The following is an 11,199-nucleotide window of genomic DNA, read 5'->3' on the forward strand; positions in this document are numbered from 1 at the left end:
CAGATTTGTGGTTGAGATCCACCAACAATGGTAAAATAAATTGCATTTTTTTAATCACTCCTGACATTACATTTGCTGCATTGAGATGATTCTATGTGGTTAAGGATTCATTCATTCCTCCCTTTCGGGGTCCCGGGGGTGCTGGAGCCTAACCCAGCTACTGATGGACACAGGTAAGGTACACCCTGGACAGGTCACGACTCGAGTCTGTCAAAGGGCTTCTATCACACACTCATCCACACTAGGGAGAATCTAGAATAACCAATTAACCTATCAAGCATGTTTTTGGACAGTAGGAGGAAGCCAGAGAACCCACACATGCACAGGGAGAACATGCTAACTCCACAGAGAAAGGTCCTCCATTGGTGTTTCTGTTTCAGCTGGAACTTGAACCAGGACCTTCTTGGTGTGAGGCAAGAGCGTTAACCGCTGCACCAGTGTGCCATCCAATGATGTTTTTTACTTTCTTAGTTTAATATCAATTAGCTTTGTCAATTTTCAGAGGAGGAGGGAACTCTGTTGTGAATATGCTAATGCAGCTAACGTGTTGAAGTGTCTGACTGTTTGTTTTAATACGTGTTAACAGGGTTGGAAAATTGCATAACATTTGTTTTAGCTATATTAGTCTTTGTTTAACATGCTACAAACAATGTTGGGTGTTATTGTGAATATGCTAACGTGGCTAACGTAGTTCACCAAATTGTGTTTTTATAACATCACTATAAAAGACTGCAGTAAAGTTTGTTTTGGTAGTATTAGTCTTTTTTTAAACGTGCTACAAACAAATGATGGATGTTAATGTGAAAATGCTAACATTGCTAACATGTAGCCTGTCAAATTGTGTTTTTATAACATGTCACTAAGAAATGCAGGGACTTGTGTTGCAGACACGATTGGGAGTTACAGGTATTGTGAATACGCTAGCACGGCTAACACTTTCAAGATGGCTAAGGTGTAGCGTTTTACCAACAAATTACTGTGAACTCCGTTAATAAAGTCTGACTGACTGATGGGCTTTTTTCAGACTCTTCTGTCTCGCTTAATGGTCTTATAGTTTGGTGTGGCTTATATATGACAAGAAATAAACCATTTATTGACATTGACCCTAAAGTGATGAAATATGCTAAGTTTGTTAGGTCCAGTAAACATCCTAAACAACAAGAGAAAAAAAACATGACAGCTGGTGTTTATTTTGAGTCTTTATTTAGTTTCACAAAGACTTAAGCCGTGAGATGTCTTGATTAATGGTTACTTTGCATATGCTCGTCTCAACACTTCTGATACCACAGAGGACTTCTGATCCGATTCAAGAAATCTTGTTGTTGCGAGCTGCAGATTTCATAATATGAAAGCAACACTTAGTGTCTGGAAACACTCAGGACTGTCCGGATGCTGTAAAAAAAAAGAAAAGAGGTTAAAATAATATTTAAAATGGCTTCTACTGCAGCTAGAAGAGGTCTAATGTACCATCCGCCGCGCTTCATCAGCTCAATGGCTTCATTGACTTGAGCCAAAGTCATGTTGTGAGTGATGAACTCATCCAGCTTCACCTTCCTCTCCATGTAAGCTTTGACCATCTGTGGGACGCCGTCCTTACTCTTAAACCCTGAATCACAAAGCAGAGTCGCATTCAAATAAAGGTGTGAGAAACCAAATCTCGTAAAAAAAATAGTTTGACGTTGTAGCCCAACAATCTTATACTTAGAAGATTTTTTTCTAATAAAAAAAAAGATAAAAAATTAGCCACAGTAATGCATTTCAATGCATCTCACCTCCAAACAGGGTTCCCTTCCAGGTCCGTCCAGCAATGAGCTGAATGGGTCGAGCAGAAAAGTCGTGTTTGTCCGTCCAGCCAACGACCACGCTGACACCCCATCCCTTCATACACGACTCTAAGGCATTCCGCTGGATGGAAATAATAAAAAAGAACTTTAAAAAAAACTACTTCTTAAATATGCTCAACGAGATATCCGATCAACGCCCTTACCATGACGTCCACATTCCCAACACATTCCAGGGAGTAGTCGACGCCCCCGTTGGTCATCTCAGCCAGGACTTTGCTGATGGGTCTATTGTAATCCTTGGGGTTGACAAATTCAGTGGCGCCGAATACTCTGGCCTTCTCAGCTTTCTCTGGATTGGTGTCAACAGCGATGATCCTTTTGGCTCCTGCAAACTTGCAGCCCATGACTGCAGCCAAACCCACAGCCCCCATACCAAAGACTGCACACGTGGAGCCCGGCTCAACCTGGAGAGAAGGCAGTAAGTCATCACATTTGTTTAATACATAACAGATCTCAATGGCACTTGAGTCATAACAGATGTGTGTCCCTCACTAACCTTGGCAGTGTTAACCGCAGCTCCAAAGCCAGTGCAGACGCCACAGCCAAGGAGGCAGACTTTATCCAGAGGAGCAGCCGGATCAATCTTGGCCACAGCGATCTGGTTCATCACGGTGTACTCGGAGAAGGTACTGGTTCCCATGAACTGCAGCACCTTCTTCCCTTTACAAGTAAACCTGGAGTCAGCCAATGCCATGACGTCGTAGTGATCAGCAGCCCTGCACAGAAACGTATTGATGCATGATTTTAGCACCATCAATTAGATTCAGAAGATTTTTTTACATCTTAAACAAACTTGAGCTCACCATCCTTTTTCACACTGGTTGGTTTTAGGACTCTTGCAGAAGCGACATTCCCGACACTGGGAGATAAACAGAGGAATAACCCTGTCTCCTGAAAACAGAAAATAATCGATTAAATTCCAAAAAAAAAAGCAGAAGAAAAGGAGTTAAAATGACTTGTTTGGTGTCTGATGTTAGTAAAGCTAACGCAATCATTTTCTTTGTCTTTTGCAGACATTAACACATGAATTAGACCCAATCTCTTGACCTTAAGTGCTATGGATTACCTGGTTGAAATTCAGAGACTCCGGGACCAACGCTTTCCACTATTCCAGCTCCCTCATGGCCAAGAACGGCAGGGAACCCATCTTTGTGCATCCCTTCAAACAGATGGTACAGGTCCGTGTGGCACACCCCGGTCGCCACAATCTACACAAAACACCAAATATGAGTGAAGATTTCTTCTCTTTCAACCTGTGGGGACTTTCTAGCATAACAGACATTTGTTATTAGACAAACAGATGTTAATACATGTAGACCAGGTAGATTTTCAAAGACAGCACAGATAAAAAACAAATAGGCTAATTTTTGTGCTTAAAGAATTTGTGTCACCTATTTGAAATTCAGTTTACAACTCAAAAGCTAGTACAAATTGTGTAAAGATGCATACTTTATTAAAATAACTTCAATAATTGTATTTACTATAAACTCCTCTAATTTTGATGACTATGGCTAGCAAGTAAAAATGATGGACACACATGATGTCACACGCTAAACAGTTTATTATCTCAAAACATCACCAAAGGTTTTCTTGGGATTTTAATGGTCTCTTACTCTAAGTCACTAAGATATACATTCATGGGGACAACTTTTGCAACTGCTAGAAACTGAAGCATTAAAAGAGATGTCAAGCAAAGTCCAGTCAAAGTTTCGGGGAAGGATCACAAGAAGAAGACTGAGGCTGGAGTCAGAGCTGCCAAATACAGACAAATACTAGACATGAGCTACAGATTTTGCATGACTTGTGTCAACCCTCTTCTGAACCAGAGACAAGCGCTCTAGGCTAAAGAGAAAAGGACTAGCCTGTTGGTTAGTGGTCTAAAACTGTCTTCTTAGATGATCAAGAGATTTGCATTTCATTTAGAGAGAAACTACATTGCTTGAAGTCCAGTTTAGTTTTTACAGTCGCTGGTGGTTTAGGGTTCCATTTTCTCCATTAGTGTTGATCCACTGTGTTTTCTGAAGTCCTCAGTCAATGTGGACATCTACCAGAAAATTGTGGACCTCTTCAAACTACTCCCTGTTGACCACCTTCATGGATATACTGATTTTATTTTCCAGTAGGAATTGGCACCTTGAGAAGTATCCAAAGATGCAAAAAGCTGGTTCTATGACCTGATTGGCCTGAAAACGTATCTGACCTGAAGCTGGTGGAAAATCCTAAAGGTTGTTGTTAAGAGGAAGATGAAAGACACCAGACTCACAAGGGTTGATGATCTGAGGACATCTATCATAGTAATCTGGGATTCCATTACAGACACGCATTCATTCAGTTATTCAAATGTCCTCTACGTTCAGGTAACTCCTTTTTCTTAATTCTATGAAAACATTGTTGAATAAAACATATAACTGGTGTCGCAATCCTTCTCTCCCAACACATCAGGATCGGATCAATATTTGGCAAGCTCACGAACTACTATATCAAACCTGGCTGAACTTGATTTCTAGCTGAACTCTTTGATAGCAGAAAAATATGCTACAATATTGTTTATTAATGCATCAATGAGAAACTCTTGACTTAAAATGTAGCTTTAAATGACCTTTTTTTATGTAGTAAAGAGGTTTTGGACCACGTTTCTGTAAAGCTTTTTGGAAGCTTCTGTTTTAGATTTTTACACGAGTTCCCAAAGCGGATCTGACTGACTTACTGCATGTCTGTCGTCTATATAACCCCTCACAAGTTAGCCAGAGGCTATGAGCTAAAACAAGCTCGACTGAGTTTAATCCAAAAACATTTCATTGATCTGTGAAGGGAAACCGTGTTTCTGCCATTGGCTGTAGGCCATCAAAACAATGGAAGAGAGACAAATGAAAAGCCAACAACAAAAAGTTTTGACTAGTTTTCATAGACGTTATTCTCATAATGTGTTTTGGAACTATTTTGAATACATATGTCTGGGTTTATTATTCATGTGTGTAATAAGTAAACCTTCCTCATTTAAAATAATAACAAATCAACATACAGGAAATTAAGAAACTATCAGCAAACACCAAGAGCTGTAGGCATTTTTAGCCACTGCATGTTGAGTTTAGCTTTTTTACAATAGGTAACATCTCCAAAAACAAAGTCACTTGATTCATGAATTCACAGACTTTTTTTCATTTTTTCAGTCCTGTGTGATTACTTTGGTAGTGGCTCACTCACCTTGATGCGAACCTCGTTGGCTTGAGGTGGCGCCACCTCAATGTCCTCAATCACCAGGGGCTTGTTGGGCTCCCAGGCCACGGCTGCCTTGCACTTGATGACCTAAAGCAGAGAATGCCTCCTTTATTTTATTATTACAATCATCACTTTTATCAAAAAAATACACTTTTAACATGAAAAAACTATTCCCTTATTTTATACTATAACATCCATTAAGCAAACTGACATGAACTCATTTTGTCTGTTTGCAGACACTTTTATCTAAAAATGACTTCTCATAAATCGAACTAACATCAGTGGTGTTTGGCGTCTAGCTAAAACATAAGATGTAAATTTGCCAAAAAATGGTTGGAAAATTCATTAAGCTACAGAATAACATACAGTGTTCCATACAAGACATCACTGAAAAAAAATATGTAAATATCCGTATTTTCCACACTATAGATAAGGGACACTTAAAAGCCTTTTTTTCAATAAACGACAGTGTCCCTCAAAATCCGGAACTCCTTATGTTAAATCTGCTGTGAACAAGTTTTGGGTGTTAAATATACTAATGTTTAGCAGTGTTTGAGTGTGTTTTATTTCTATTCTATTACAAGATTGAAATTTAGCATAGGCACAGTAGAGTTGGTTTTGCCGTATCAGTCTATTTTTTAAATGTTTTGCTAACAAGGTTGAAAGTTAGCATAGTTACAGTAACATTTGTTGTAGCGTTAGCCGTATTAGTCTAATTTTTAATGTGTTGCTAACAAGGTTGGGAATTAGCATAGTCACAGTAACGTCTATTTAGGAGTATCAGGTTGTGTCCGAATTCTTCCCCCAATCACCATTTCTAGTGCTGTCCAAATCTACTAAGTCGAGTGCACTCGAAATTTCCCATAAGTCTTTGCAAAAAACTAGCCTGCATTGATGCTCACTAGATTAACGAATATAGACCACAATGCATTGCGGTCGAACAATTTCCAACAAAAAAACGTGTTTAAATGTAATATTTGAATGAACCATCCACATTTTCACCATCAGAACACAGTGGAGTCATAAATAAATGTGAAATGTTTGTATGTATTCGATTTTCACTTTGTGAAATCGGTGACATCATACCCGGTGTTTAGAAAAACAAAAGAAAAGTAGTGAGCATGGTGTCTGAATTACCTTTAAAATCCAGGGCACTATATAGTCCCGCAGTCTTTTTTTTAGTGTGTTGCTAACAAGGTTAGGAGTTAGCATAGTCACAGTAGCATTTGTTTTAGCTGTATAAGCCAATATTTGAAACCTACTAACAACTTTAGGAGTTAGCACAGTTACAGTAACATTTAATCTAGTAGTATCAGTCTGGGTTTTTTTAAGTGTTGCAAACCAAATTGAGAGTTATAGGTACTGTAAATACGCTAACATGGCTAACGCTTCTAACATGGCTAACATAGCGTGCCACAAGAGCGTTCTAGAGTTAATGTGAATGCAGTTAACAAAGTTTGACTGTAGGGCTTGTTTCCGACTTTTTCGTCTTGATTGCTGTAGTAGTAGCTCAGAACGCCTTATATTTGACTTAAGTCTGAAAAAGACCATTCATTGACAGTGTGCCTGCAATTTGGTGTGCTCCATACTGCTAAAACAATACAGTAAGTCTATAAAAGTTTAAAGTCCGGCTGTCTTATCTGGTAAACAAAGCTTTTAGATGACACGTGGTAAAAGTAAATAATTAATAATAAGAATAATTTACTTTAATACTGAGCACTATAAGGAAATTAAATGTTGTTTTAACAAGTAAATGATATTATTTTTGATTTTTTTCTGTTTTTAGATATGAAATGTTTGTTTTGGCCCTCTTCTGCATTGTGTTCTGCAATATCAACACTTGTGCAAATGCATCTCCACAGTTTTATTTTGTCTGCCAAATACACACCCACAGAGCAGACCATGTCTGAACTTTTTTTTACCTGTTGCAGCAAAACAAATACAGTTTATTTGGTGTTTGCTAAATAAATAAATAAAAAAAAATGAGTAAAGATCCAGACATGAACATCAATTTTCTTCCTAAGTTTTAAACTTTTTTCTAACCCCTTCACTTTGACTGACAGAACTTTTCCTGGTTGGTTGCTATGTGCAATATCAGAGTGCGCTTCATATGATGGAGTTGAGCACCTACCTTACCAGCTGTGGCCATGTCTGCAGCAAAGTTAGAAGTCAAAAATAGAAAGGAGAGGTGCTGAGGAGAAAAAGAACCGTACAGCAGAGCAGAGCGAGGAGGAGAAATCTCAACTCAAGGTTTAAATAGTGGAAAAGCAGTTATGCAACCAGAGGAGAGTGCAGACATTGGTCAGAACTTAATCTGATTTTAGTCCCAATCCATCAATCACTTTGTTTCTGGGTTTTTTTCTTACCTCAACTGCGGTGAAGTCATCACAACTGACTATTTCACAGTTAGAATAAGACACCAGTTTTTTCATGTTTTTAAAAATATTAATATAATTTTTTGTGTTTTTGTTTTTTCCCTTCTTGTTTGTGTTAAGAGAAAGAACTACAAACTATTTATTGTTCCTTAATTGGATAGTTTTTTTCTAAATATGCATGAAAAAAATATTTTTTTAAATACTTGAAAAAAAAACATTTTTTCTTTGAAATCGGAACAAAATGCTTCCAAAGTTTGTGGCATATTAATTTTTTAATTTTTTAAAACAAAATTGTAGAAAATCATCAAAATTATTTCACCTATTGAACATGCTTAAAATAGCAGTGGTTATAGATGATCTCTTAGCATATATAAACCTGTATCACATGTAGTCCAAAATGCTTTCCATGGTTTGAAAAAAAGGGAAATCTTTTATTAGAACGCCTATAGTGGTAAAATTAAAAATTTATGCTTTTTCTTTAAATCAGACAATTATTTATCTTCATAAAGATTAATGCATTCACTCATCCGATATGCAGGTCTTGTAATCTTGTGTTTTGCTTTTCCGTTTTATACCATGATCTAACCTTTGCTATGAAATGCCGCTTTCCTTATTAAACAGATTATCTGCTTTGTTCCTTTTTATGTTATTTCAAACACACAAAAAATACAAATTTATCAACACACTGACAACAAGTGATTAATTCAGTCATTCAAAAGATGATAGAATGCAAGAAAAGTAAACACATTTCAAAATGAGATAGAGAGAAGCAATAACTTATTTAAGACTTCCCATTCAACTATGACAACAAGGAATTCTAAAAATAAAGATTGGAATATTTCATTTTCCTCTTGATTTAGTTGAAACCTTGGGTTATTCTTCTAATTCGGTCAGATCTTTTGTGTATAACAAAAACAACAACAAAAAAAGTAAAAGTTCTGAAAAAGCAAAATGCAGTAAGGATGCAGTGATGTCATTCGGTTTTATGGTGTAACATGTGATTTTGGTTTTGAACTAAGAAATGTCATTCCTATTAAAAGTCAAGACCAAAACTTAAACACCAGCTAGTTCTTGCAGTTAGAACTGTAACAACTTTTGCCTAACATTTTAAAAATAAAACAGTTTATATCATATTATCTTTGGGTCAAAATTGACCCATTTTTACACTTGAAAACGGGTAAATTTTAACTAGAGTTCAACGTAATGGTTAAATACATAGCTTTGCATGAAAACAAAAGTGCTAAACAACCCCTTTCATGGGAAAAAAAAGTATCAATATAGTAATTTAAGGAGCTGAACCCAACGATAGGTTAGGCTCCAGCAACCCCTGAACCCAGCAGGTTCAGAAAATGGATGGATGGATTTTTTAAGTGTATTTTACTGCCTAATCTTTAGTTTAAAAACAATATAAGAGTGGACAATCTCCATGATAAGGTTGTGTAGGTGGGAGAATTCTGAAAAGTGTGACAGAACCATCACCAGGTTGATCCATTTTAGCGTGCGTGAGCGTCTTATATGTGTATATTTACATAGTGATAGGACCCGTTTCCCTGACTGTGTTAGATAATGACTTGCTGGGAAAAAAAACACATGCTTTTTTACTAAAACTACACTTTATAGGAAGAGTGTAATTAAGGTCTGGGATGCAAATGTAGCCTCGCAGAGTAAAGCGTTGCAGAAATGACTTCTCACACTGTGTAAATGACTTTTTCTGATGATATTTTCAAATCCCTGCAGAGGAATCCTGCTGCTCTGTGCTCGGCTGCAGAACTATTTGGAATGCTTCAAACTGTGTAAGAAGTCACATCAGAACACTGAGCAAACTATTTTCTCTATTTTTTTTTCATAACATCTGCAATGCTAGAAGTAATGTGCTGATTTGTGTAGAAAAAAAGTGCAAAAGTAGCAGATTGTTCCCAGGTTTTATTCCCCTCCTTTGACAAACTTAACCTCAGAAAGCACACAGCAAATCCTTTCCATATCCTGTCAGGATTGAAAATCCTCATAAATACATGAAAATAATAAACTTTCATATTGAGTTGGGTACCTACCTTACCAGCTGTGTCCATATCTTCACCTTAAACTGGAGTCGGAGAGATCTGAGGAGCTGAAGAGCTGCAGAATGAGGAGAGGAGGAGGAGAAAATCTGGACCTTATATGCTGCAGCTGTGAAAACAGTTGGGCACCCACTCAAAAACGCAGGCTCTGTGTTTTTTTAATGAAATCTTAACATGGGTTAACTTGGTATCCAAAGAGTTACACAAATCTCTCACTGAAATGAAGACGAGCATTATGAGGAATGAAGTAGGGAATTGTATTCTTTCTTTTCTACAGTTGTATGGGAACTATAGAAGGGGGGGGTGAGGACGTTCTCATGGATCACTGTGGTGTTGAGTTTCAAGTGTGGTGAGAATAGATGTGACCCCCTTCTCCCAATAGGCATGGGTCAGCGCTTAAGGGGTTAAGGCTTGCCCCGACATATTCTTAATATACTTTAGCTGTTATTTGAACACCTGCAAATGCTTCTCACAGAGTACCAAGAATGTCTTCTAATCTAAAGAAGATCAAAACTTCTCCACCGTCTTTGGTTTGCTTAGTTATTTTGGGAAAGCAAAAGGTCGCGACTAATTTCAGCCTATTTTTATCTTTAAATTTAGTGAGGAGCTCAAAGCTTTCGACTGTACAAGAGAACTGGACTGAGTGAGTGTGACATCACCCATAGAAAATAGCCAACGTCCGGTTCCAACCAAAAGTCGCCATTTTTTCATGATATGGACGCCACCACTTGGATATTCTATTCTAAAATATTTCCAGAAAGAAGTACGAAATACACAGATTTACTTCATTTAACGCCTTTTCTGATCAGCATCACGTCCAACTACAAAAGCTGTCAGTTTCCAAAAATGCATTGTTTTGTAGTCATCAAGGCCGCTTGCAGTCAGCGCAGCGGCAGATTTCCAGTCGCTCTCACCTAGGTAGACGCCTTGAACCCGCCCCTTTTTCACAATATTTGTGTGTTTTTGTTTTTTTTAATGATTTTTACATGTGGCGTCAGAGCAAAAACTACCCAGCATGCACCATTATCCAGGTGCGCTGCATCCTTCTGCATGATCTCGAACACACCTAATGCTTTACCTCCGGCGTTTGCGAAATCGTCACCGTGGCTTCCTGATACGCCATTTTGAAACCAGTCAACAGTGATTGGCCCGAGTTGGTCTAAGTCGTGTTTTTAAAGGAACTACTGTCGCCAATCAGGAGTGAGCCTGTTGGAAGGCCACACCCCTGCCACTTGAAAACAGGCTTTGGAGAATCCTTCAAACATTTTGAACATTTCATGTGTTTTATTGAGGTCTCCGATTGGTCAGCTTATAACTTCAATAACTTACAATAAAGAAAAAAATTGAATAATCAAGAAATTGTTTTTAAAAAAGGCATCAGAACAAGATTCTGACATAGAATGACTGAGTCATAGCTGTTTATTTCTCTATAGACGTCTATGGGAGTTTGGCCTCTTGGGACCAGCAGCTACTTCCTGTTTGGAAGGTGATTACAACGTGCCTCAAGATACAACTTTACTCTGGACCTTAAGCTGCTAGGATTCTGTGCTTTTCCTCTCTTCCTTGAGACTTTGGGAATTTAATTTCTGAACAAAATGTCAAAGTAGTTTTATTTGTGGATAAAAATCAAGATTCTCAGAGCTCAACGTCTCTGACACGTCTGATTCAAGAGTTTCTTGGCACAAGATTCTGATGGTTCAAGTC

General features: G+C 37.8%; 1 protein-coding gene across 2 annotated transcripts; it reads right to left on the reverse strand.

Moving 5' to 3' along the window:
- Window positions 1-1,184: 1,184 nt before the first annotated feature.
- LOC112145298 (alcohol dehydrogenase 1) lies at window positions 1,185-9,585 on the reverse strand. Of its 2 annotated transcripts, none has more exons than XM_036209857.1 (9): window positions 9,490-9,585; window positions 5,049-5,150; window positions 2,911-3,052; window positions 2,648-2,735; window positions 2,341-2,560; window positions 1,988-2,248; window positions 1,773-1,905; window positions 1,468-1,606; window positions 1,185-1,392 (listed from the first exon to the last, which is right to left on the reverse strand). In XM_036209857.1, exons 1-9 carry the CDS (start codon window positions 9,505-9,507, stop codon window positions 1,359-1,361), a joined length of 1,137 nt encoding a protein of 378 aa, XP_036065750.1. In that variant the 5' UTR covers window positions 9,508-9,585; the 3' UTR covers window positions 1,185-1,358. The 2 variants fall into 2 exon arrangements, with proteins under 2 accessions (XP_036065750.1, XP_024126221.1); XM_024270453.2 differs by lacking the exon at window positions 9,490-9,585 and adding an exon at window positions 7,195-7,343.
- Between the last annotated feature and the right edge of the window lie 1,614 nt (window positions 9,586-11,199).

This window comes from Oryzias melastigma, linkage group LG22, assembly GCF_002922805.2.
Source record: "Oryzias melastigma strain HK-1 linkage group LG22, ASM292280v2, whole genome shotgun sequence".
In the NCBI taxonomy this organism is placed as follows: domain Eukaryota; kingdom Metazoa; phylum Chordata; class Actinopteri; order Beloniformes; family Adrianichthyidae; genus Oryzias; species Oryzias melastigma.